Raw genomic sequence first — 26,689 nt, 5'->3', positions numbered from 1 at the left:
TATTCTATGCAATTTAGAAATTTGAAACCAGAGGACTTTTACTTTGAATAAAGACAGCCTTCCAAAAAGGAAGGGCTCATTTTCTAATTTAGGCAACTTGACTCGGCTCAGTCTCCTTCAGCTCGCCCTCCAACCCTGTGAAGTCTGCATTGGCCGTGCGGTGTGAGAAACATTGTATTTCAAAGTCACTTTAGTACCCTGCTATCACCAACGCTTACCGGTAAGAATCTCATGTATTGGTCTGCGTGCGTTGACACGTAAACATGACAGGTCTACGGATAACTCTGGTTTATGTCCTGGAGTCCCGTCTCCACCGGTAGGCTGCAGGCTAGTAAAAAATAGCTCGGCTAGCTTTGCAAAGCATGCTGCAAGACTTACACATGCTGCTCTTTCCACAAGTCGGCCAACCATGTTGTCTAAATAACCTATTGAAGTACACTTTTATGCTATTACAATGATGCACTCGCTGCTGTATATCTACCTTGTTTAAAAGCTGTTAAAAAAAAAAAAACCTGGTCCTTGACTATTAGCTCCAACACTATCCGTATTGTACCCTTAGCCTAACAATAGTCGACTTTCACGATATTGTTAGCTGATGACTATCAGAAGTTATTCATTAGTGCTTAAATTATGTTGTATCATTATTATAGCGCTTTGTGTGCATTCCTTGGTTACGTAAGCCAACCGAAATGTAAATCGGTTTAGTTAGCAGGGGGACCTATGGGCAATGTCGACCAGTGCGTCAAAATGGTTTCTACCGGTTAACCTTGCCCACCTGCTCGCCTGACATTTAGCTACACTGCTTCCCTTGGGATAATGACTTGTTTATGAGAATTATTTGTCGCCAAGAACCAAGTGGTTGAAAAAGTGTTGATCATACTTTTAGCTATTGGCATGTTCCTTAACTTCCTTCTGACTCGGTGCACATTATTTGGGTGGCGTCAACATGCACATTCATGCAAGATCTTATAAACAGCGTCCTGACAGTTGACCCCGTAGTAAAACGTATGATTTGAACCCTCCCATGAGCTGGCGAAGTGCTAGATGGATGACGTTCAACATTGTCAGGCCTATTCACCACCAGCCTGTTGTATTAGGGATTCTGCAGTTGGACAACTAATGATAGCATTGGAGCCTACAAGATGAAACCTAGAGTTCCGAACATTAGTGCCATGTTTACTACAGGAAGTAATATTTTATCCATTCTTTAAGGAAATGGTCCTAGGTGTATATCCTTTGATATGAGGATAACAATCACAGGGTGGCCAACTGCCAACTTCCCTGGACGAACCAGATTCAAACTATACTCTATCAATGTCGCTTGCTATTGGTGTTAATAAAAAGTACATTGAGAATTGGAAAAACATACCTACATTAGTATTGCCGATAATTGTAGTATCTTAGTCATGGAAGCGCTGGTACAGGATATACTCATTCAGATTACTTCAAGTACCTCTGAGAACCAACATCTGTAGTCCTCAATGTACACATTATTTTTAGCCTCACCCGACAGAAAGGAAATTGAAAAAGATTATTTACACAAAAATAGTTTATCGGTTTTTTTCTCATTGCATTTATTTTGTTTTGTAAAGTTGGTAAGCAAATATGATAGATTTGTATTGTTGGTATTGTTATTATATTTTCTTACTCCACAGCTAAAATGGCCGTGCCTCCCTGCTATGCTGATCTGGGCAAATCTGCCAAGGACATTTTCAACAAGGGCTATGGTATGTCATCTAAATGTTTACACCCGTAACTTTGGTGACTCATGGTGGTTTATGAGTTGGCTTTTAAATTAAATATTTCTGTTCTTTAGGATTTGGCCTGGTGAAACTGGATGTGAAGACCAAGTCCTCAAGTGGAGTGGTAAGCATGTTTGTTGTTTATTTTTTAATTGTTAATTATACGAAGTTGATTACTTGATGAGGTGCAAGATGGGGGTCCCCAAGTGGATTAAATCCCTTAATTTGGGTTCTTCTTCCATACATCAGGGGCTTGGCATGGTAGCGCTTTCTACTAGCCTGCCGTTACATTCATACATAACCAACACCCCACCCTCCCCCCTCTTGACACTTGTTTACATTTGACCGCTGACCTTGCAGGAGTTCAAAACAGCTGGTTCCTCCAACACCGACACCAGCAAAGTGGCCGGCACCCTGGAAACCAAATACAAGAGGTCGGAGTACGGCCTGACCTTCACAGAGAAGTGGAACACTGACAACACCCTGGGAACAGAAATCACCATTGAAGATCAGGTAACCAGCAACGCATATTCATGCAACGTACAGTAAACAAAAAGTTTGAACTGAACACATGAATTGGTGATTGTCTAACTTGATGGTTTTCTTCCAGATTGCCAAGGGACTGAAGTTGACCTTTGACACAACCTTCTCACCAAACACTGGGTAGGTCCAGGTCGAAATCCATTGTCTGGTTAGCATAAGCAGTTTTTAACCTGAACACTGGTAAAGGCAGCTTGGTAGAATCTCAAAATGTCTACTTGGGGGTAGGGCATTCACATTGCAAATACGGTTATGTATTATTTTGCCCGAGTTGAAAATGGCCTCCATCTGCGCTGTGATTATCTTATTGTTTATGGTTTCTCTATTGTGCCTGTTCCACATTTTCTTTTGTGCTGATCAACTCACTGCATATGCAATTTTGAGTCTGAAGAGAGTCGTTCTTGCAAAGTCACTACCAACTAAATTCAAGCTCTGTGGACTAGGGAGTCTGAAGAGAGTGGTTCTTGTGTACTGATTCATTACTTAATTCAAACTCCTTTCTTCCCTTTTCCTTAAAAGGAAGAAGAGCGGAAAGGTCAAGACCGCCTACAAGCGCGAGTTCGTCAACCTGGGCTGCGACGTGGACTTCGACTTCGCCGGACCCACCATTCATGGTGCCGCCGTTGTCGGCTACGAGGGCTGGCTCGCCGGGTACCAGATGACCTTTGACACAGCCAAGTCCAAGATGTCCCAGAACAACTTTGCTGTGGGCTACAAGACGGGAGACTTCCAGCTGCATACCAATGTGTAAGTATAGAAGACTCCTCTGACATGACTGTTTAGTGTTTATCTGTAGGGTACCTCTCGGTACACAGGACGTACACCTTCCGATATATTGTGGACCTACCTCCCAATATACTATCTTTTTTCAAATGTGCTACTGAAAGATGTAGTTTTGGCTGCGATAATAATCTCCTCTCATCCCTATTTGTTTTCCAAAGCAATGATGGTGCTGAGTTTGGAGGCTCCATCTACCAGAAGGTGAGCGACACGCTGGAGACATCCGTTAACCTGGCCTGGACCGCTGGCAGCAACAGCACGCGCTTTGGCATCGCCGCCAAATACCAGCTGGACAAGGATGCTACCCTTAGTGTAAGTCACTGCCGCTACTTCTGCCAAGCTCTGATTTGTATGATGGTATTGTGGTCCTGACTTGTGGTTTTGCATTTTATTTTTCTCTCTCTAGGCTAAAGTGAACAATACCAGCCTCGTTGGTGTTGGCTACACCCAGACTCTTAGACCAGGTAAGCCGTAGCCCTTTTATTATTATTTTTTACTTTTGGTCGGCCTTTAAAATTATTCATACTTATTTTCAACTTCTTTCTATCAGTCAACTAGGTTTTGCGTCCATTCTTTTAAAGTGATATGCCTCTTAGAACCAATGAAATCTAAAATATATATTTCCCTTTTTTTTTTTCATCAACAAATTGATTTTTCTTTTAATGTAGGCACTTTCGTTTAATGTATTTGTCTTAAGGTTCTATAATTCATAAGCTAATGGCTTCTCTCTTTGACTGCAGGTGTCAAGCTCACCCTGTCGGCGCTGGTAGATGGCAAGAACATCAACGCTGGTGGCCACAAGCTCGGCCTGGGTCTGGAGCTGGAGGCCTAAGGCTTTTTTCAACATGGGGAGAATAGGGAATATCAGAAGAATCTGGCCTTAAATGTATTTCCACCTCAAACCAGCAAGGGCATTTCTTGAAGGGATTGGTTGAAAAGGCTAGGACAATGAACGGTCATTAAAGAGTACCACTTTTCCAACAGGTGCTCCCCTTATTGGGAAAATTCACCTTTCTTTTGGGAGGCGGTGCTTTTTACTTTATAGTCGTATCCATTAAACTCTGCACTGTTTGTGGCAAGTGTTGTCTTTTGACTTTTAAAATACTTTCTCCAAGTCAAAAAACTGCTTGTGATGTTTTTGTCCCCTCTGGCCCTCCTTGCCTTGCGCTAATCCCTCAAAACTTGTAACCTGGCGAGCCAATCGGCGAGTTTCAACGCAACCTGTCCTTGGGTTTTGTCATTCTGACCGTCTGATATTCCCCCTCGTCATCTGAAACCTAACCTTTTCGTACGCAAACCTTATTAAGTACTCTAGGCTTGTTCCTCTTCCTTTTTATTTAAAATGCTGTTATACCTTCCTTCATTATGCACTTGATGATACACCTAACACTCGAGTTGTGTTCTGCTTGGTCCTGGCCAATGAGGGTTGGAGATTTGATTTCTTGTGAAGGCTATACTTGTGACCCTCCCTTGAATAGGGCAATTTTTGGGGGGTATAAACAAAAATAATGTATCTGAAGTTTGAGGAAACCCTTTTAATAAACTTTGGCTGAAACAGGCAGGCTTTTTCTTCTGTTTATTCACTTTAGCAGGTACCCGTGCGCATACTTGAGGTTCACAGTGATGCCAAACTAGTTTGTTGTCATGTTTGGGGGGTTGAAATTGTGGGCCCTTGGTCCCTTGAACTTGGCAGTAGAGACCACCACACCCACAGGAAATCTGGAAGGTCCTAATGTGTGTTACTTTTGAATAAAGTCTTTGAACTCAATTTTGTCCCAAGTGTAGGCCTACTTTACTCCAAACTTATGCATGATTGCTGTAAGAATATTGTTATTGCAAAATGTGCACATGTTAAAGTAATTCTCAAGCTTGTAATTTGTGATCCTGGTAAATTTGAGGCAATTGGGTGTAACCGATCACAGCTCCAAATAATAACGCACCACAGTGCCAGCACTACTACCATGGACCTATTAAAGAAGCAGTTGGGGCTAGGTTTAACCAGCAGTTGAGTGACTGCCACTCACCCAACTGCTGGTTCCCAATTACGGTAGAATACATTCATTTGAATAAAAATGTGAGAAAATAACTTAACAATAGCAATTCATTTATTTTGCATCATTTAATCTTAGACCCTTAGTGAAAATATAGGCTATTTGTACTTCACATATGTAAATTTGACCAATTTCAGTCTTTCACTTGACAAAATTGTGAGGACTAGGCTTGGCGGAATCTTCTGATGGTACACTTGTTTCCGCCAGATGGACTTCTCTGAAACACACTCAAGACAGTTAGCCTGCCACCGACCAGGTTAGTTTGGTCGGATAAATGGCCATGATTACTTAGCGGAGATCCCAAGTCACGTTAATGGAACGGAACTCCAAACTGAAAGTAGCGAGGTTCAGCAAAATAAGCCCGGTTTTGCATTTAGCTAGGTTGATGGATTACCCCTCTGTTCTTGCAAGTTCACATTGTTTATGAAATATATTAACTTTAATATCTGCATGGTCTCACAAGGCTGTGTTTAGCATTTGCAGTATGAAAACACACCTTTGACTGCATCTGTCCTACTTTGTTTGACATCCATATTCAAACCAAATAATTAAACGTTATGTAATTAGGGAGATTGTTAGGCATCGGTTGGCAGCATGTCATTCAAAATTAATGTTATTTTTTAAAAGGCTCACATTGGGGTTAAGTAATTGGAAAAACCTATAAAACCTTGAATGGAAAACACCATGTCATTTTGAATTAGTTTTATTGGTATTTTTTTCAGGCAATGTATAATTTGCTTCAGTTCTGATGTAAAGCAGCCTACATCCAGCATTTGATTAATAGATTAACATCATGCTGTTTAAAGATTAATATTTTCACAGTGTTGATGTATATCATCAGGTTTCCAAAGGGCTATTGCAAAACATTGTAAGCATTTGACCATGTCTTGTTTACCGATGAAATGGTCATGATGTTTAATTCTCATCTTGTCTTTGGTCACAACTGGTCTTTTGCCTCAACGACATCTATTGGTTTAGTTTTCTCATCTTCAGCCTTCCCATAATCACCACCATTCAAACTGGAGGTTGAAATATCTTGATCATGGCCTGAAGGTTTGGTCTTCTCGACCTGAGGCGATTCAGTGGTCCGGCATTTAGAAGGCTCTTCACTCGACTTGAGGTCTAGTGAGCTTGTGAGATGTTTCTGTTTTCTGGATTGTGTTGCTTGTTTCTTCATTAGATTTTGGCAGCCCTTGGTAAGTTTCGGTTTTTGGGATTGAGCTACTTGTTAGACCCTGCTGTGATTCTTTGACATCTTCTGTTTTCTCCACCCTCACCTCAGACCAACCACTGGTTTGGCTTTCAGTAGCTGATCCACTAGAAAAGATTGGTACAACAGGCTTTTGAGAGGTTTCTGCCTTGCAGATTGTGCTGCTTGGTATCTCCTGTTGTAATGCTTTGACATCTTCAGTCTTCTCCACCTTTGCCTCAGAGTTTTCAGTTTCAGTTTTTTTGAGCGTGGTGCTTCTTTTCTCTTGCTCTGATTCTTTGAGATCTACAGGCTTCTCTGCCTCAGACGCCCCAGTGGTTTGGCTTTCAGAAGGTTCTCCACTAGATTTTAATGGGACTTCAGGCTCTTGAAAAGTTTCAGTTTTCTGAACCGGGCTTCTTATCTCCTGCTCTAATTCTTTGAGATCAGCAGTTTTCCCCTCCTTCACATCAGAAAAAACAATGGGTTGGCTTTTAGAGGCTTCTCCACCAGACTTGGGAGGTTCTTGAGAAGTTTCAGTTTTCTGAACTGGGCTGCTTGTTATCTCCTGCCCTGATTCTTTGAGGTATACTGTTTTCTCAACCTCCATATCTGATGTCTCACTGGGTTGAATTTCTGATAGCTCTTCAACACACTTGACTGGGACTTCAGGGGCATGAGAAGTTTCTGTTTCTGTTTTCCGGACTGGGCTGCTTGATATCTCCTGTTGTAATACTTTGACACCTGCAGTTTTCTCCACCTTTGCCTCAAAGATGCCAATAGGTTGGTATTCAAAAGGTTCTCTACTAGGCTTGAGAGGTTCTTGAGATGTTTCTGTTTTCTGGATTGTACTACTTGTTACTTGCTCCTGCTGTAATTCTTTGAAACCTTCAGGTTGGTCCACCTGCACCTCAGACGATCCGGTGGTTTGGATTCCAGAAGATTTTCCACTAGGCTTGAGGCTGTCTTTAGGCTCTTGTGTTGTTTCTGTTTTTTGGACAGGGTGGCTTGTTATCTCCTGTTGTAATTCTTTGTGATCTGCAGTTTTCCCCACCTCAGAAATATCATGGATCAGGCTTTCAGAAGGATCTCCACCAGACTGCAGGGGGACGTCAGGTACTAGGACTGTGATGCTTGGTATCTCCTGTTTTAATGCTTCGACATCTTCAGTCTTCTCCATCTTTGCCACAGGTGATACTATGGGTTGACTTTCAGAAGGTTCTGCACTAATCTTGAGAGGTTTTTGAGAAGTTTCTGTTTTCTTGAGCAGGTTGTTGGTTTTCTCCTGCTCTAATTCCTTTTGATCTACAGTCTTCTCTGCCTCAGATGCCCCACTGGTTTGGCTTTCAGAAGGTTCTCCAGTAGACTTAAAGGGGACTTCAGGCTCTTGCAAAGTTTCAGTTTTCTGAACTGGGCTTCTTATCTCCTGTTCTAATTGTTTGAGATCAGCAGTTTTCTCCACCTTCACATCAGAAAATCCAATGGGTTGGCTTTCAGAGGGTTCTCCTCTGAACTTGGGAGGTTCTTGAGAAGGTTCAGTTTTCTGCACTGGGCTGATGGTTTTCTCATGCTCTGATTCTTTGAGATACACCGTTTTCTCTTCCTCTAGATCAGATGTCTCACTGGGTTGAATTTCAAACTGCTCTTCAACAGACTTGAAAGGGACTTCAGACGCATGACATGTTTCTGTTTCTGTTTTCCGGGCTGGGCTGCTTGATATCTCCTGTGGTAATGCTTTGAAATCTGCAGTTTTCTCCACCTTTGCCTCATAGATACCAATGGGTTGGTATTCAGAAGGTTCCCCACTAGGCTTGAGAGTTTCTTGAGATGTTTCTGTTTTCTGGACTGTGCTACTTGTTACTTGCTCATGCTGTGATTCTTTGACACCTTCAGGTTGGTCCACCTTTACCTCCGACGATCCACTGGTTTGGCTTTCAGAAGATTTTCCACTAGGCTTGAGGCTGTCTTTAGGCTCTTGTGTTGTTTCTGTTTTTTGTACAGGGTGGCTTGTTATCTCCTGTTGTATTTCTTTGTGATCAGCAGTTTTCTCCACCTCAGAAATATCATGGATTAGGCTTTCAGAAGGATCTCCACCAGACTGCAGGGGGACTTCAGGCACTTCAGATATTTCTGTTTCCGTTTCATGGACTGTGCTGCTTGGTATCTCCTGTTTTAATGCTTCGACATCTTCTGTCTTCTCCACCTTTGCCACAGGTGATACTATGGGTTGACTTTCAGAAGGTTCTGCACTAATCTTGAGAGGTTTTTGAGAAGTTTCTGTTTTCTTGAGCAGGTTGTTGGTTTTCTCCTGCTCTAATTCCTTTTGATCTACAGTCTTCTCTGCCTCAAATGCCCCACTGGTTTGGCTTTCAGAAGGTTCTCCAGTAGACTTTAAGGGGACCTCAGGCTCTTGCAGAGTTTCAGTTTTCTGAACTGGGCTTCTTATCTCCTGTTCTAATTGTTTGAGATCAGCAGTTTTCTCCACCTTCACATCAGAAAATCCAATGGGTTGGCTTTCAGAGGGTTCTCCTCTGAACTTGGGAGGTTCTTGAGAAGGTTCAGTTTTCTGCACTGGGCTGATGGTTTTCTCATGCTCTGATTCTTTGAGGTATGCAGTTTTCTCTTCCTCTACCTCAGATGTCTCACTGGGTTGAATTTCAAACTGCTCTTCAACAGACTTGACAGGAACTTCAGACGCATGACATGTTTCTGTTTCTGTTTTCCGGGCTGGGCTGCTTGATATCTCCTGTGGTAATGCTTTGAAATCTGCAGTTTTCTCCACCTTTGCCTCAGAGATACCAATGGGTTGGTATTCAGAAGGTTCCCCACTAGGCTTGAGAGTTTCTTGAGATGTTTCTGTTTTCTGGACTGTGCTACTTGTTACTTGCTCCTGCTGTGATTCTTTGACACCTTCAGGTTGGTCCACCTTTACCTCCGACGATCCACTGGTTTGGCTTTCAGAAGATTTTCCACTAGGCTTGAGGCTGTCTTTAGGCTCTTGTGTTGTTTCTGTTTTTTGTACAGGGTGGCTTGTTATCTCCTGTTGTAATTCTTTGTGATCAGCAGTTTTCTCCACCTCAGAAATATCATGGATTAGGCTTTCAGAAGGATCTCCACCAGACTGCTGGGGGACTTCAGGCACTTCAGATATTTCTGTTTCCGTTTCATGGACTGTGCTGCTTGGTATCTCCTGTTTTAATGCTTCGACATCTTCAGTCTTCTCCACCTTTGCCACAGGTGATACTATGGGTTGACTTTCAGAAGGTTCTGCACTAATCTTGAGAGGTTTTTGAGAAGTTTCTGTTTTCTTGAGCAGGTTGTTGGTTTTCTCCTGCTCTAATTCCTTTTGATCTACAGTCTTCTCTGCCTCAAATGCCCCACTGGTTTGGCTTTCAGAAGGTTCTCCAGTAGACTTTAAGGGGACCTCAGGCTCTTGCAGAGTTTCAGTTTTCTGAACTGGGCTTCTTATCTTCTGTTCTAATTGTTTGAGATCAGCAGTTTTCTCCACCTTCACATCAGAAAATCCAATGGGTTGGCTTTCAGAGGGTTCTCCTCTGAACTTGGGAGGTTCTTGAGAAGGTTCAGTTTTCTGCACTGGGCTGATGGTTTTCTCATGCTTTGATTCTTTGAGGTATACAGTTTTCTCTTCCTCTACATCAGATGTCTCACTGGATTGAATTTCAAACTGCTCTTCAACAGACTTGACAGGGACTTCAGACGCATGAGATGTTTCTGTTTCTGTTTTCCGGGCTGGGCTGCTTGATATCTCCTGTGGTAATGCTTTGAAATCTGCAGTTTTCTCCACCTTTGCCTCAGAGATACCAATGGGTTGGTATTCAGAAGGTTCCCCACTAGGCTTGAGAGTTTCTTGAGATGTTTCTGTTTTATGGACTGTGCTACTTGTTACTTGCTCCTGCTGTGATTCTTTGACACCTTCAGGTTGGTCCACCTTTACCTCAGACGATCCACTGGTTTGGCTTTCAGAAGATTTTCCACTAGGCTTGAGGCTGTCTTTAGGCTCTTGTGGTGTTTCTGTTTTTTGTACAGGGTGGCTTGTTATCTCCTGTTGTAATTCTTTGTGATCAGCAGTTTTCTCCACCTCAGAAATATCATGGATTAGGCTTTCAGAAGGATCTCCACCAGACTGCAGGGGGACGTCAGGTACTTCAGATATTTCTGTTTCCGTTTCATGGACTGTGCTGCTTGGTATCTCCTGTTTTAATGCTGCGACATCTTCAGTCTTCTCCACCTTTGCCACAGGTGATACTATGGGTTGACTTTCAGAAGGTTCTGCACTAATCTTGAGAGGTTTTGGAGAAGTTTCTGTTTTCTTGAGCAGGTTGTTGGTTTTCTCCTGCTCTAATTCCTTTTGATCTACAGTCTTCTCTGCCTCAGATGCCACACTGGTTTGGCTTTCAGAAAGTTCTCCAGTAGACTTTAAGGGGACCTCCGGCTCTTGCAAAGTTTCAGTTTTCTGAACTGGGCTTCTTATCTCCTGTTCTAATTGTTTGAGATCAGCAGTTTTCTCCACCTTCACATCAGAAAATCCAATGGGTTGGCTTTCAGAGGGTTCTCCTCTGAACTTGGGAGGTTCTTGAGAAGGTTCAGTTTTCTGCACTGGGCTGATGGTTTTCTCATGCTCTGATTCTTTGAGGTATACAGTTTTCTCTTCCTCTACATCAGATGTCTCACTGGGTTGAATTTCAAACTGCTCTTCAACAGACTTGACAGGAACTTCAGACGCATGAGATGTTTCTGTTTCTGTTTTCCGGGCTGGGCTGCTTGATATCTCCTGTGGTAATGCTTTGAAGTCTGCAGTTTTCTCCACCTTTGCCTCAGAGATACCAATGGGTTGGTATTCAGAAGGTTCCCCACTAGGCTTGAGAGTTTCTTGAGATGTTTCTGTTTTCTGGACTGTGCTACTTGTAACTTGCTCCTGTTGTGATTCTTTGACACCTTCAGGTTGGTCCACCTTTACCTCAGACGATCCACTGGTTTGGCCTTCAGAAGATTTTCCACTAGGCTTGAGGCTGTCTTTAGGCTCTTGTGGTGTTTCTGTTTTTTGTACAGGGTGGCTTGTTATCTCCTGTTGTAATTCTTTGTGATCAGCAGTTTTCTCCACCTCAGAAATATCATGGATTAGGCTTTCAGAAAGATCTCCACCAGACTGCAGGGGGACTTCAGGCACTTCAGATATTTCTGTTTCCGTTTCATGGACTGTGCTGCTTAGTATCTCCTGTTTTAATGCTTCGACATCTTCTGTCTTCTCCACCTTTGCCACAGGTGATACTATGGGTTGACTTTCAGAAGGTTCTGCACTAATCTTGAGAGGTTTTTGAGAAGTTTCTGTTTTCTTGAGCAGGTTGTTGGTTTTCTCCTGCTCTAATTCCTTTTGATCTACAGTCTTCTCTGCCTCAGATACCCCACTGGTTTGGCTTTCAGAAGGTTCTCCAGTTGACTTTAAGGGGACCTCAGGCTCTTGCAAAGTTTCAGTTTTCTGAACTGGGCTTCTTATCTCCTGTTCTAATTGTTTGAGATCAGCAGTTTTCTCCACCTTCACATCAGAAAATCCAATGGGTTGGCTTTGAGTGGGTTCTCCTCTGAACTTGGGAGGTTCTTGAGAAGGTTCAGTTTTCTGCACTGGGCTGATGGTTTTCTCATGCTCTGATTCTTTGAGGTATACAGTTTTCTCTTCCTCTACATCAGATGTCTCACTGGGTTGAATTTCAAACTCCTCTTCAACAGACTTGACAGGGACTTCAGACGCATGACATGTTTCTGTTTCTGTTTTCCGGGCAGGGCTGCTTGATATCTCCTGTGGTAATGCTTTGAAATCTGCCGTTTTCTCCACCTTTGCCTCAGAGATACCAATGGGTTGGTATTCAGAAGGTTCCCCACTAGGCTTGAGAGTTTCTTGAGATGTTTCTGTTTTCTGGACTGTGCTACTTGTTACTTGCTCCTGCTGTGATTCTTTGACACCTTCAGGTTGGTCCACCTTTACCTCAGACGATCCACTGGTTTGGCCTTCAGAAGATTTTCCACTAGGCTTGAGGCTGTCTTTAGGCTCTTGTGGTGTTTCTGTTTTTTGTACAGGGTGGCTTGTTATCTCCTGTTGTAATTCTTTGTGATCAGCAGTTTTCTCCACCTCAGAAATATCATGGATTAGGCTTTCAGAAAGATCTCCACCAGACTGCAGGGGGACTTCAGGCACTTCAGATATTTCTGTTTCCGTTTCATGGACTGTGCTGCTTAGTATCTCCTGTTTTAATGCTTCGACATCTTCAGTCTTCTCCACCTTTGCCACAGGTGATACTATGGGTTGACTTTCAGAAGGTTCTGCACTAATCTTGAGAGGTTTTTGAGAAGTTTCTGTTTTCTTGAGCAGGTTGTTGGTTTTCTCCTGCTCTAATTCCTTTTGATCTACAGTCTTCTCTGCCTCAGATGCCCCACTGGTTTGGCTTTCAGAAGGTTCTCCAGTAGACTTTAAGGGGACCTCAGGCTCTTGCAGTGTTTCAGTTTTCTGAATTGGGCTTCTTATCTCCTGTTCTAATTGTTTGAGATCAGCAGTTTTCTCCACCTTCACATCAGAAAATCCAATGGGTTGGCTTTCAGAGGGTTCTCCTCTGAACTTGGGAGGTTCTTGAGAAGGTTCAGTTTTCTGCACTGGGCTGATGGTTTTCTCATGCTCTGATTCTTTGAGGTATACAGTTTTCTCTTCCTCTACATCAGATGTCTCACTGGGTGGAATTTCAAACTGCTCTTCAACAGACTTGACAGGGACTTCAGACGCATGACATGTTTCTGTTTCTGTTTTCCGGGCTGGGCTGCTTGATATCTCCTGTGGTAATGCTTTGAAATCTGCAGTTTTCTCCACCTTTGCCTCAGAGATACCAATGGGTTGGTATTCAGAAGGTTCCCCACTAGGCTTGAGAGTTTCTTGAGATGTTTCTGTTTTATGGACTGTGCTACTTGTTACTTGCTCCTGCTGTGATTCTTTGACACCTTCAGGTTGGTCCACCTTTACCTCAGACGATCCACTGGTTTGGCTTTCAGAAGATTTTCCACTAGGCTTGAGGCTGTCTTTAGGCTCTTGTGGTGTTTCTGTTTTTTGTACAGGGTGGCTTGTTATCTCCTGTTGTAATTCTTTGTGATCAGCAGTTTTCTCCACCTCAGAAATATCATGGATTAGGCTTTCAGAAGGATCTCCACCAGACTGCAGGGGGACGTCAGGTACTTCAGATATTTCTGTTTCCGTTTCATGGACTGTGCTGCTTGGTATCACCTGTTTTAATGCTGCGACATCTTCAGTCTTCTCCACCTTTGCCACAGGTGATACTATGGGTTGACTTTCAGAAGGTTCTGCACTAATCTTGAGAGGTTTTGGAGAAGTTTCTGTTTTCTTGAGCAGGTTGTTGGTTTTCTCCTGCTCTAATTCCTTTTGATCTACAGTCTTCTCTGCCTCAGATGCCACACTGGTTTGGCTTTCAGAAAGTTCTCCAGTAGACTTTAAGGGGACCTCCGGCTCTTGCAAAGTTTCAGTTTTCTGAACTGGGCTTCTTATCTCCTGTTCTAATTGTTTGAGATCAGCAGTTTTCTCCACCTTCACATCAGAAAATCCAATGGGTTGGCTTTCAGAGGGTTCTCCTCTGAACTTGGGAGGTTCTTGAGAAGGTTCAGTTTTCTGCACTGGGCTGATGGTTTTCTCATGCTCTGATTCTTTGAGGTATACAGTTTTCTCTTCCTCTACATCAGATGTCTCACTGGGTTGAATTTCAAACTGCTCTTCAACAGACTTGACAGGAACTTCAGACGCATGAGATGTTTCTGTTTCTGTTTTCCGGGCTGGGCTGCTTGATATCTCCTGTGGTAATGCTTTGAAGTCTGCAGTTTTCTCCACCTTTGCCTCAGAGATACCAATGGGTTGGTATTTAGAAGGTTCCCCACTAGGCTTGAGAGTTTCTTGAGATGTTTCTGTTTTCTGGACTGTGCTACTTGTAACTTGCTCCTGTTGTGATTCTTTGACACCTTCAGGTTGGTCCACCTTTACCTCAGACGATCCACCTGTTTGGCTTTCAGAAGATTTTCCACTAGGCTTGAGGCTGTCTTTAGGCTCTTGTGGAGTTTCTGTTTTTTGTACAGGGTGGCTTGTTATCTCCTGTTGTAATTCTTTGTGATCAGCAGTTTTCTCCACCTCAGAAATATCATGGATTAGGCTTTCAGAAGGATCTCCACCAGACTGCAGGGGGACGTCAGGTACTTCAGATATTTCTGTTTCCGTTTCATTGGCTGTGCTGCTTGGTATCTCCTGTTTTAATGATTCGACATCATCAGTCTTCTCCACCTTTGCCACAGGTGATACTATGGGTTGACTTTCAGAAGGTTCTGCACTAATCTTGAGAGGTTTTTGAGAAGTTTCTGTTTTCTTGAGCAGGTTGTTGGTTTTCTCCTGCTCTAATTCCTTTTGATCTACAGTCTTCTCTGCCTCAGATACCCCACTGGTTTGGCTTTCAGAAGGTTCTCCAGTTGACTTTAAGGGGACCTCAGGCTCTTGCAAAGTTTCAGTTTTCTGAACTGGGCTTCTTATCTCCTGTTCTAATTGTTTGAGATCAGCAGTTTTCTCCACCTTCACATCAGAAAATCCAATGGGTTGGCTTTGAGAGGGTTCTCCTCTGAACTTGGGAGGTTCTTGAGAAGGTTCAGTTTTCTGCACTGGGCTGATGGTTTTCTCATGCTCTGATTCTTTGAGATATACAGTTTTCTCTTCCTCTACATCAGATGTCTCACTGGGTTGAATTTCAAACTCCTCTTCAACAGACTTGACAGGGACTTCAGACGCATGACATGTTTCTGTTTCTGTTTTCCGGGCAGGGCTGCTTGATATCTCCTGTGGTAATGCTTTGAAATCTGCAGTTTTCTCCACCTTTGCCTCAGAGATACCAATGGGTTGGTATTCAGAAGGTTCCCCACTAGGCTTGAGAGTTTCTTGAGATGTTTCTGTTTTCTGGACTGTGCTACTTGTTACTTGCTCCTGCTGTGATTCTTTGACACCTTCAGGTTGGTCCACCTTTACCTCAGACGATCCACTGGTTTGGCCTTCAGAAGATTTTCCACTAGGCTTGAGGCTGTCTTTAGGCTCTTGTGGTGTTTCTGTTTTTTGTACAGGGTGGCTTGTTATCTCCTGTTGTAATTCTTTGTGATCAGCAGTTTTCTCCACCTCAGAAATATCATGGATTAGGCTTTCAGAAAGATCTCCACCAGACTGCAGGGGGACTTCAGGCACTTCAGATATTTCTGTTTCCGTTTCATGGACTGTGCTGCTTGGTATCTCCTGTTTTAATGCTTCGACATCTTCTGTCTTCTCCACCTTTGCCACAGGTGATACTATGGGTTGACTTTCAGAAGGTTCTGCACTAATCTTGAGAGGTTTTTGAGAAGTTTCTGTTTTCTTGAGCAGGTTGTTGGTTTTCTCCTGCTCTAATTCCTTTTGATCTACAGTCTTCTCTGCCTCAGATGCCCCACTGGTTTGGCTTTCAGAAGGTTCTCCAGTAGACTTTAAGGGGACCTCAGGCTCTTTCAGTGTTTCAGTTTTCTGAACTGGGCTTCTTATCTCCTGTTCTAATTGTTTGAGATCAGCAGTTTTCTCCACCTTCACATCAGAAAATCCAATGGGTTGGCTTTCAGAGGGTTCTCCTCTGAACTTGGGAGGTTCTTGAGAAGGTTCAGTTTTCTGCACTGGGCTGATGGTTTTCTCATGCTCTGATTCTTTGAGGTATACAGTTTTCTCTTCCTCTACATCAGATGTCTCACTGGGTTGAATTTCAAACTGCTCTTCAACAGACTTGACAGGAACTTCAGACGCATGAGAAGTTTCTGTTTCTGTTTTCCGGGCTGGGCTGCTTGATATCTCCTGTGGTAATGCTTTGAAATCTGCAGTTTTCTCCACCTTTGCCTCAGAGATACCAATGGGTTGGTATTCAGAAGGTTCCCCACTAGGCTTGAGAGTTTCTTGAGATGTTTCTGTTTTCTGGACTGTGCTACTTGTTATTTGCTCCTGCTGTGATTCTTTGACCACTTCAGGTTGGTCCAGCTTTACCTCAGACGATCCACTGGTTTGGCTTTCAGAAGATTTTCCACTAGGCTTGAGGCTGTCTTTAGGCTCTTGTGGTGTTTCTGTTTTTTGTACAGGGTGGCTTGTTATCTCCTGTTGTAATTCTTTGTGATCAGCAGTTTTCTCCACCTCAGAAATATCATGGATTAGGCTTTCAGAAGGATCTCCACCAGACTGCAGGGGGACGTCAGGTACTTCAGATATTTCTGTTTCCGTTTCATGGACTGTGCTGCTTGGTATCTCCTGTTTTAATGCTTCGACATCATCAGTCTTCTCCACCTTTGCCACAGGTGATACTATGGGTTGACTTTCAGAAGGTTCTGCACTAATCTTGAGAGGTTTTTGATAAGTTTCTGTTTTCTTGAGCAGGTTGTTGGTTTTCTCCTGCTCTAATTCCTTTTGATCTACAGTCTTCTCTGCCTCAGATGCCCCACTGGTTTGGCTTTCAGAAGGTTCTCCAGTAGACTTTAAGGGGACCTCAGGCTCTGGCAATGTTTCAGTTTTCTGAACTGGGCTCCTTATCTCCTGTTCTAATTGTTTGAGATCAGCCGTTTTCTCCACCTTCACATCAGAAAATCCAATGGGTTGGCTTTCAGAGCGTTCTCCTCTGAACTTGGGAGGTTCTTGAGAAGGTTCAGTTTTCTGCACTGGGCTGATGGTTTTCTCATGCTCGGATTCTTTGAGGTATACAGTTTTCTCTTCCTCTACATCAGATGTCTCACTGGGTTGAATTTCAAACTGCTCTTCAACAGACTTGACGGGGACTTCAGACGCATGAGATGTTTCTGTTTCTGTTTTCCGGGCTGTGCTGCTTGATATCTCCTGTGGTAATGCTTTGAAATCTGCAGTTTTCTCCACCTTTGCCTCAGAGATACCAATGGGTTGGTATTCAGAAGGTTCCCCACTAGGCTTGAGAGTTTCTTGAGATGTTTCTGTTTTCTGGACTGTGCTATTTGTTACTTCCTCCTGCTGTGATTCTTTGACACCTTCAGGTTGGTCCACCTTCACCTCAGACGATCCACTGGTTTGGCTTTCAGAAGGATCTCCACTAGACTTGAGAGGGAGATCTGGCTTTTGAGATATTTCTTTTTCCATTTCGTGGATTGTGCTGCTTGCCTCATCCAACTGTAATTCTTTGAGCTCTTCAGTGTCCTCCACCCTTACCTCATAAATACCACTGGGCTGCATTTCGGACAGTTCTCCACTAGACTTGAGTGGGACTTCAGGCTCTTGTGGTGTTTCTGTTTTTTGCACAATGTTGCTCAGTATCTCCTGCTGTGATTCTTTGCCATCTGCAGCTACAAGAGTCTTCTCCAATGGAACTTTTAATTTTAGAAGTTTAGTTTCTTCTTGATTATCTTCAGACTTTTTATCAATTTCTACATTTTGAGGATCTGTACCAAGAGTTCTCTCTGTCCCTTCACTCTGAATTATAGGCTTTACTGTGTCTGTTTCACTGATTGCTATTGCTGCTGGTTCTGTGCCGCTAGCTTCCATTAATTTGCTCTTAGATTGGCTTGGATGGACATGGCCTATGATATTTGACAGGTTCTCTGGGTCTACTGCTATCTCAGAGGAATGACCCAACTTAATGTCTGTTGTCAAGTAAGTGTGTTCGTCGATGGCATAATCTGACAAGGAGAGAGACCCATCTACATGTCCAGATGGTTTGTGATCTCCCTCATCCATGGTCACAAGTGACCTGGTTTCCAATTCTGGTCTTATTGAAGGAACTTTCTCTGCTGGTTTTTCCTTCACTGCCTCGAAAACGTCCATCATTAACATCTCTCTTTCAGAATCGTCCTTGTCTTCCGCCATATGCTCTAGGGTTACTTTGGGTTGCAATAGTTCTACCTCCATAGTGTACTCTGTAATAGGATCGGATTCGACATCAGCAACTTTCTGTACTATTTCTACCTTTACTTGATCAAGGATATCAGATAACACAAGGTCACTCTGTGAATCGTTGTCCTCATTCACTCCTACTGTATCTTCTAAGGGTTCTGTGGGTTTTAGCTGTTGTTCCTCCTCAAACTTCATATCAGATTGTGGTTTTATTAAAGCAACACTCTCAATTGGTTCTACCTTTACTGCCTCAACAATATCAGATACATCTTCATCTCTCAGTGAATCTTTCTCTTCCTTTGTTGCTACTGTATTTTTTGTTAGGGCTTCTGTCATTTGTGACTGTTCACCCTCCATGGCGGCCTCTGTCAAGGTCTCTGATTCTGGTTTTAGTGAAGTCACTTTCCTTACTGGCTCTACCTCCAATGTGGGAACAATATCAGTAAGCTCTTGATCTCTGACTAAATCTTCATCTTTCTTTGCTTGAAATGTATTCTCTAGGGTTTCTGTAGTTTTTAATAGTTGATCCGCCACAGTGACTTCTGAGCTGGTGTCAGATTCTGGTTTAAAGGAAACCACTTTCTCTGTATTTTCTGCTTTTAATGTTTCAATACTTTCAGATAACTCTTGATCTGTTACCGAATCTTTGACTTCCTTCTCTTCTGTATGTTCTAGGGTTTTTAACAATTCATCCTGCTTGGTCTCCTCTGAGCTGGTATCGGGGACTGAAGGGGCATCCTTCTTAATCTTCACTTCATCAACAATAGCAGATACCACCGGCTCTCTCATTGAATCATTGTCCTCCTTGGCTGATACTATCTGTTCAAAGGTTTCTGTGGTTTGTAACACTTCACCCTGCATAGTGACTTCTGACCTAGTATCATATTCTGGTTTTAAGGAAGCACCTTTCTCTACTAGTTCTAACTTCCCTGCCTCAACAATATCCAAAACCTCTTGATGTCTGATTAAATCTTCTTCTTGCTTTGCTTCTACTGTCTTTTCTAGGGTTTCTGTGGCTTTTAACAGTTGATCCACTATTGTTACCTCTGACCTGGTATCAGATTCTGGTTTTAGGGAAACTGCTTTCTTTACTGGTTCTACTTTCACTGTGACAACAATATCAGATATCTGTTGGATATCATCCCTCGATAATGCTGTACTTTCTAAGGTGTCTTTTAACAGGTCGGTCTCCATAAGGAGCTCTGACTTTGTATCAGATTCTGGTTTTAAAGAAGCAACGTTCTCTTGGGTCTCTTCTGCCTCTTTTTCTACATTGTCTGCTGACTCACTTCCATCCATAACTCCATCTATATCTCTGCTCTCTTGTTGGCTGGTTTCCTCTGCTCTGCTGGACTGTTCACTATGTTCACTACATGGCAATTGCATGTGTGTTTGAATGCGTGTTTCTTCATCACAGCTCACCACACCTTCCTCATCCTCCTCTTCACTCTGCTCTACCCCATGATGCTGCTCATCGTGACACTCCGGCACACCTTCCTCCTTTGGACTATCTTCCACACCCTCACCCTCCTCTTCTTCTTCATCCTTTCTCTTCCTCCCACTCTCACGTTTGACATCTTTTTCCTCTTTTTGATCTCGAACCATCTCTTCCTCCTCTTCTTCCGAGCAAGTCTCTTCAAACTCGGACATCTCTATTTTCCTGGTGGTTTCGGTGACGATCTCCTCCACAAACTTGTACTGGGGCTTCTGGGTCCTCCTCTGCTCCCCCAGACAGGGCAGGGTGTAGATGGGGGACTGTCTGTAGATGTAGGGGGAGGGGAGTTGCTGCTGGGAGTCCGAGACGGCCGAAAGACGACTCTCCTCGCCTTCCAGGAGTTTTCTGTCATGTAAAAGGAAGAGGAATTGTCTTAGTTGATACGTCCGTTCACACAGTGATATTTGTCTTCATCCTAGCTAAAATGTTAGGCATTTTGATTAAAATATTTTAGTTCAGGATTTGCCTCCGTCTTACCTGTAAGAGAGTATTTCCACATCCAGAGCCATTTTCACATTCAGTAGGTCGTGGTATTCTCTCAGGTGACTCGACATGTCAAATTTGATATTGATGAGCTCGTTTTCTAGCTCTTTGATAGTGTCCTGAAGAAACAATGGAAACTTTGTAATTTACACTTCCCCAATATAAATATGTTATAAATTATTAGTTGTGGAAATGTTATATATATATATTATTTTTATTATTATAATAATACAAATTATAATATTATTATAATTATTATAATAATATTTTTATATATTATTATAATAATGTTATGTTATTCACACATTTTGAGGACTATATTTAAATATATGGCTTTTAGGAGCATATAGAATAGCATTTACACATGTTCTTTATTTATATTAAAATAAAGCAAAAACGACACTCAGATTTCAATAAACGTATCATCGGTAGGCTACTTATAATAGGTCTATTTACATTTAGGTTTATAAATGCCCTGAATATGTACCTTACCTGATAATGAATGATTTCCTCGTTATGGCATTCCTCGATCTCGCGAAGTTGCCTTTCCAGAGCTTCTCTTGTTCCTTTAACGCAGTCCAGCTCGACACTCTTGCTCTGCAGTCTCTTCCTGTATTCCTGGATCTCCAGCTTGGACGCCTTCAGCGCGTCGCGCTTCATTTCAGTCGCCTCGGTTAACTTTGAAACCTGGATGTGATAACTTTCCTCCGCCTTGTGGAGGTCGGACACGGCGTGGTCTTCCAGCTGTGCCCGGATATCCCGAAGTGCGGCAGTGAGTTCGGGACACCCAAACTCGCTCGCTCTAACAGAGGCTCCTTCTTGCGCATCGTTGAGTTGTGCGATCAGCTGTGACACCTCAGAGTCGTGGTTCCTCTTCAAAGCGTCGATTTCCTCAGAGATGGCCTGGGACTTCTTGTCGAGCTCAAGTTTGGCCCGATACGCGTCGTCGATGTCCCTTTTCAAGAGGACGATGTTGGTCTCGGCGTCAGCTCTGACGCTTACCTCGGTGTCGTATTTGTCCCTCAGGTCGATCAGGTCCTGCTCCAGGGTCTGGTGCTCTACCTCGATCTGGTGTTTCTGGTGTGTGATGTCACGCAGCAGCTTTCGCAGGTCCTCCAGCTCGGGTCCGAAGGTCTGCTGCAGAGACGCCGGGGTCTGCTCTTTCTGTCGGATGTCCTCGATCTCTCGTTCCAGCAGCTCGTTCTGGTGCTCCAGGTGACGCACCTTCTCGATGAAACTCGCGAAACGGTCGTTCAGGCCGTGAAGCATCTCTTTCTCGTTCGTCTTCGTTGGAAACGTAGCGGTGACATTGTCTTTCCAATCGTAGTCCCCCATCATGGGGGTATCGCTCTGCGATGCTGCAGTGGTGGTGGGCTTGTAGTGAACATATTCGGCTGGAGTTGTTCGATCACGCAACCCCGGTTTTCGCTCCATCCTGTGGCTCGATACGGTGTATAAACTACAGGGTGCTTCTTTTGGGCTTTTATACCTGTCACTATCCGCGAGGTGTGCACAATTGAACTGTCCATGGTGCTGAAAATGTATGGACTCAGCGATCTTAATATAGCCTGAAGTGGGAACGCGTTGCTTGGCCACTTCTCACCAACACTGTTCGTTTAGACGCATATAATTTGACCTAAACTGATGCCAATACGTTTTTGTGTTTGTTTGATATATGTTTATCCCTTGTGACTTCAGGACATAGACCTAATATGGCATATTATTGACACGTATTATGACTTAATATTAAGTTTCTAAGCAGTGACACAAACAAACAGGATCTCTCTCACTGTAAGGCATAATATAAAGCACCTTAAATGTGAGGCCTTTATCATGCATTTGTTGATGTGGTACACTAATGAATACCTTAAATGTATCAAGCTTGGATTTAGGCCAACGTTTCCAACAATAGTGTGCAAGGATTCCATTACAAGCGATTAATAGCACCTTGGAGAACACTAACAGAGCTTATGGACATTGGATTATTCAAGGGCTTACTTTAATGGGCCGATTAAATCATTTTATTTGTTCGTGAAATACCTCCCCTTCGAGACTGACCAATAACCAAGACAAGTTCATTCATTGTCTTCTGATTTATTTTGTCACTGTGATAACAGAAAGAAATATCAGAGAGAGCCCATAACATTTTTGTGTTTTGACATTCATTCATTTTGTTTAGCATCAATGATATACTATATTATCAAATTAATGTATGGAACTGGAATGCTTGAGTAGTTTGGGAGATCAGCGCTTGAAGGCCAGGGTGAGGCCGTCCCCTATGGTGAGCATGCTCAGATCGATCCGCTCGTCCTTGTGGAGCTTCTTGTTCAGGGCGTCCAGATTCTGGGAGACAAGGTCGTCCGCGGCCGGGTTCACCACCAGTCCACTCCACAGCACCTTTAAAGGAACAGTTTAGTTGGGGTGAGTACCAACAGGTGTCATACACATTTGGCCTATTAAGCCCTTTGAGACTGTAATGGTGATTAAGGGCTATACATATACAATTGAATTTAATTGAGCAACGCACTTTGTTACTACTTGGTGCGGTGATGTCTTACTGAAAATATTTGCCAACCCAAGTTCTTACATTCACACCTACGAAATGTCAAAGTGAATGTACATGCATCACTCATGCACAAAGTGGTTAGTGCTCCTGACTACGAATCATAAGGCCTGTTTGTGTACACACACACACACACACACACACACACACACACACACACACACACACACACACACACACACACACACACACACACACACACACACACACACACACACACACACACACACACACCTTTCAGACCTAACCTAACCTGTCGATCATTTATCCAAACAAAGTGTGATAATCGTCCTCAGTAATAAACGATTAACCAAGTCCAAATACCAGCAATTGCTGATTAATGTATTTGGTTCAAATATCATTATAAAATTACGACTTACGTTTTTCTTGGGATGTTTGTAAGATAGAGCAAGCAAATTTAAGGAATCACTATGCACTCTCGTATCTTGTGATGTCATTGGCTATTATTTAGGACATTTTGGGGAGGTGAAAGTATTTCTTTAAGGGGTTTCATTGTTTTATTGGAGGCAACACTAACGTTGTCGATGGCGATGATTCCTCCTTTTCTAACCAGTTGAAGACTCCTCTCATAGTAGCCGTCATAGTTGTTCTTATCTGCGTCTATGAAGATGAAGTCGTAGGTTCCCGCCTCGCCCGCAGCGATCAGCTCGTCTGGATACACATACAAATTAAATTAAATAAAAAATAAGGAGCGCATGTTGGTAAGCTCAAGTTTATTGAATATATATGGAAATGTTGTGTCGTACATTGCATGAAATTTACCATCAGGAGATCTGGTTTAGCCATTACAAGCCATCTCCAAAACCACCCTAGTGACATCACAGGTGGGAGTGTCTTGGTGGCCACACCTACGTGTGATGTAACTATAGGCTAGATTTTGAAATGGCGAGTAATGTGATAAATATCAAATAATAATCAACATCAGACCTGGTTGTAAAATAGGAATTCCATTAATAATCAACAAACCCAAAGTTTGCATAGCCGGTTGAATACGAACATCGATTTTACTTTCCACACCAGCCTATGAGACAGAGACAAACAACAAACAGTTCACGCGGGTTAGGAAATGATATTAAAGATGCATTGCTTTAGAGAAAGAGTTACAGGTTTCTATTTCGTCTTGACGAGGGCCTGAGGAGCATGGATTTGTGCTTGTCATTGCATCTTCACTCATGAGATGGCACTTTGGGCGCTCTCTCTCTCTCTCTCTCTCTCTCTCTCTCTCTCTCTCTCTCTCTCTCTCTCTCTCTCTCTCTCTCTCTCTCTCTCTCTCTCTCTCTCTCTCTCTCTCTCTCTCTCTCTCTCTCTCTCTCTCTCTCTCTCTCTCTCTCTCTCTCTCTCTCCTCACCCACGGAAGCAGTTTGTTCGGACCTGCTGACCCACCCATTGAGCGCCCCGTGACTGTGTGGGTTTCTAATCAATCTCCCCAAATTATTATACGCTGATTTAGTACTACCCATGGGAGGCCTTCCAATTGAACATTGATTTTGAATGCAGTGGCACACTCTTTAACTCAAGACATTTGTTGGATTGGTTTGTGCTGTTCTGTAAAATTGAGATAGTCACCTCTTTGAAAAACGGCCTAGCAATGTCCACATAGGCATTTTCTATCTCACAGGCCACCACACGTCCATTCTCGGGAATAGACAAAGCCATGTTCAGTGCATTGTACCCTGTGTACATTCCTGTAATGAATAAATCAATCAAGACACATCAAACACTACAACAATAATTTTTTAATGAAATCACATAGGTTACGTGTGTGTAATCGGCTACTCACCAACTTCGAGAGTTTTGTTGGCTTTAATAAGTTTCATGAGATTTCCCATGAACTGGGCCTGTTCTGTGGCAACAAGCATTATATTCCACCTGTCCTCTAGAGTTCTCTGAAAGTAAGAACATTTACAATAAATAACTTGACGTGATCACTTTAAGATTTGCCAATATATTAATTCCCTATGGTTAATTTCATTATTATACTGCCCATAACTGGTACGCATCCGCGCCCATAATCAGGGATTCGTAACGTCACTTGTGTCACTACCGCGCTTTTGCGAAACCGTCAGGTCATCCAAACAAAACTACACGTGTATGTTGTCACCACTCAATGGAGTAGACTGCTGTGTGAGATTTAAAAAAAAATAAAAATACATTGAGCAGGTACTTTGGCGTTTCGCCACCTGCAAAGAAAAGGCTAACGGAATCGGAGCAGAGGAAAATAGTTGTTGTTTTTTCTGAAAAGTGACTCAAAGATGTGCCAAATGATGAGCGCACTGAAAATGCGCTCCGTGCGCTGTGCACCGTGCACACACTAGAGAACAGACTCAGCTGATCGCACCGTTCCTTACTGTGAGACATCCAATCGCTCCGTAGTCAAGCTGCTGCGGTTTTTATTTCCAAAAAGGTGGTGTGCTTAAAAGTTTTGTATTGAAAATGGGATCTCCTTTGTGAAACTGGGTACGTTTCATTCGTCAGATGTAATTAAATAAATGCTACGTATGGGATGAGAACCAAACACCATCTCCCGGTACTCACCTGAGTAACTCATTTAAAAAGGTATGTGCATCCCTGATACTACATTATCAGTAAGCCTACTTCTATTATTTAGGCATCCATTGCACTTTGCAGACCCCTAGTGGCGTAAAGGCAGAGCTGAAAGGAAGCACGAGGTTTTTTTCTCTCGCTTGAACTGATGGCTGGTGGCCAGAACCGTAAAGTAAAGATACGTACTTGCTTGAGTTTAGCGAGTACTGGATGTTCTCTGAGTGAGTTGTTCACTACATACTGAAGCACGGGGTCATCTTTCCCCCCGCTGTGGCTCTTTCCAGGAAAGGCAGACATGACGTTCACGCCTTTTCCCCAAAACAACAGCAAAAACAAATACAACAATGTGACACCGCAAGTGCTAAAATGTGGCAGTTAAAGGCAGAGCTCTTCCTCTAATCACTATTAATCTTGCGCAGACTATATCCAGCGATTCACTACTTGGACTTCAACGTTGATGTGGACTTTTGATACCGATTTTTCTTATTTGACCGCGCCCCGGAAACGCTACACTTGACCACGTCCTCTTTTGCCTTTCTTTATGTCAGCATTAATAGAATCTGATATTAATATATTATTATATTTTTATTACCATTCAAATATTATACTCGTATTTAATTAATAATCCTTATGTTTTTACATAGGCTTCATAATAATAAAGACGCTAGATATCTTACATCAACAAAGACAACACGTTATAGATATAACCAGCAACATGCAACCAATAGACAACAACCGTAGGCTTATAGATCAACAATACACTACACACTTATGGACAATGACAACGTAAACACTATAGACAGCTATTAGATAACACCAACAATATAGTACACATTTAGAGACAACTGTAAAGTAGGCTACACAAATTGTCAGAACTTACCTATAAGAGCAACAGCAAGTCCACTGCAAAATAATAGTTTCATACCTTGTGCCATAGTTAAGAAGAGTTTTGAACAGCTTTCAGCACTGTGGCCTCTTCAAACCGCCCTTCATTCTGTATTTATAATGTATTTGCTCAGGATTGAGTAATGTGGGGAAATCCGGTCAATACTATCAAGCCTTGTGGTGCAAAGGCTGATTTAGGTACTTTGGGGGTAGAATATATAAAGAATGGCGATCAAGAAAAAAGAGTATTGCAAAATAATTCATGATTATATTTATCCTATTAATTGACTCCTTATTTTCAATAATCAACACGGTTGATTGGCACCAGTATAGAGATGATACAATAGATCATTCTAAAGGCTAAGTCCCCTTGTCCCCTTGTACCGTAGGCCTACTGTCCAAGGCCAACCAACACCGGGCAATTTGTTTGTTGTTTGTGCAAT

General features: G+C 42.8%; 3 protein-coding genes across 4 annotated transcripts; 1 reads left to right on the top strand and 2 right to left on the bottom strand.

Annotated features, from left to right (window-relative positions):
* The first annotated feature begins 79 nt into the window (after positions 1-79).
* vdac2 (voltage-dependent anion channel 2) lies at positions 80-4,621 on the top strand. The gene is made up of 9 exons (XM_056609545.1): positions 80-220; positions 1,656-1,727; positions 1,817-1,866; positions 2,103-2,255; positions 2,353-2,405; positions 2,802-3,029; positions 3,224-3,374; positions 3,469-3,526; positions 3,803-4,621. Exons 2-9 carry the CDS (start codon positions 1,661-1,663, stop codon positions 3,892-3,894), a joined length of 852 nt encoding a protein of 283 aa, XP_056465520.1. The 5' UTR covers positions 80-220; positions 1,656-1,660; the 3' UTR covers positions 3,895-4,621.
* A 1,209-nt stretch (positions 4,622-5,830) lies between these two features.
* LOC130404989 (titin-like) lies at positions 5,831-21,781 on the bottom strand. The gene is made up of 3 exons (XM_056609943.1): positions 20,726-21,781; positions 20,228-20,352; positions 5,831-20,095 (listed from the first exon to the last, which is right to left on the bottom strand). The coding sequence occupies exons 1-3, from the start codon at positions 21,665-21,667 to the stop codon at positions 6,220-6,222; spliced, it is 14,943 nt and encodes a 4,980-aa protein (XP_056465918.1). The 5' UTR covers positions 21,668-21,781; the 3' UTR covers positions 5,831-6,219.
* A 520-nt stretch (positions 21,782-22,301) lies between these two features.
* Positions 22,302-26,385, bottom strand: comtd1 (catechol-O-methyltransferase domain containing 1). 2 transcript variants are annotated; one of them, XM_056609773.1, is made up of 7 exons: positions 26,287-26,385; positions 25,548-25,669; positions 24,598-24,703; positions 24,384-24,502; positions 23,784-23,838; positions 23,335-23,468; positions 22,302-22,630 (listed from the first exon to the last, which is right to left on the bottom strand). In XM_056609773.1, the coding sequence occupies exons 1-7, from the start codon at positions 26,294-26,296 to the stop codon at positions 22,478-22,480; spliced, it is 699 nt and encodes a 232-aa protein (XP_056465748.1). In that variant the 5' UTR covers positions 26,297-26,385; the 3' UTR covers positions 22,302-22,477. The 2 variants fall into 2 exon arrangements, with proteins under 2 accessions (XP_056465748.1, XP_056465747.1); XM_056609772.1 differs by having other exon boundaries at positions 22,303-22,630; positions 26,242-26,366.
* Between the last annotated feature and the right edge of the window lie 304 nt (positions 26,386-26,689).

The sequence above is a fragment of the Gadus chalcogrammus genome, chromosome 15 (genome assembly GCF_026213295.1).
Source record: "Gadus chalcogrammus isolate NIFS_2021 chromosome 15, NIFS_Gcha_1.0, whole genome shotgun sequence".
Classification (NCBI taxonomy): domain Eukaryota; kingdom Metazoa; phylum Chordata; class Actinopteri; order Gadiformes; family Gadidae; genus Gadus; species Gadus chalcogrammus.
This window is presented reverse-complemented; position numbering and strand designations above follow the sequence as displayed.

What these genes read in the sequence shown, in the direction of transcription:
- vdac2 (XM_056609545.1), top strand. Translation starts at nt 1,661, where the DNA reads ATGGCCGTGCCTCCCTGCTATGCTGATCTGGGCAAATCTGCCAAGGAC. An exon ending in CATTTTCAACAAGGGCTATG is followed by an intron (nt 1,728 to 1,816) that starts GTATGTCATCTA and finishes TCTGTTCTTTAG; the next exon opens with GATTTGGCCTGGTGAAACTG. An exon ending in CACCCAGACTCTTAGACCAG is followed by an intron (nt 3,527 to 3,802) that starts GTAAGCCGTAGC and finishes CTTTGACTGCAG; the next exon opens with GTGTCAAGCTCACCCTGTCG.
- LOC130404989 (XM_056609943.1), bottom strand. Translation starts at nt 21,667, where the DNA reads ATGGAGCGAAAACCGGGGTTGCGTGATCGAACAACTCCAGCCGAATAT. An exon ending in AGGAAATCATTCATTATCAG is followed by an intron (nt 20,353 to 20,725) that starts GTAAGGTACATA and finishes TTGTTTCTTCAG; the next exon opens with GACACTATCAAAGAGCTAGA. An exon ending in GTGGAAATACTCTCTTACAG is followed by an intron (nt 20,096 to 20,227) that starts GTAAGACGGAGG and finishes TTTACATGACAG; the next exon opens with AAAACTCCTGGAAGGCGAGG.
- comtd1 (XM_056609772.1), bottom strand. Translation starts at nt 26,296, where the DNA reads ATGGCACAAGGTATGAAACTATTATTTTGCAGTGGACTTGCTGTTGCT. An exon ending in ACTTGCTGTTGCTCTTATAG is followed by an intron (nt 25,670 to 26,241) that starts GTAAGTTCTGAC and finishes TTTGGGGAAAAG; the next exon opens with GCGTGAACGTCATGTCTGCC. An exon ending in ACCGGCTATGCAAACTTTGG is followed by an intron (nt 23,469 to 23,783) that starts GTTTGTTGATTA and finishes ATGTGTATCCAG; the next exon opens with ACGAGCTGATCGCTGCGGGC.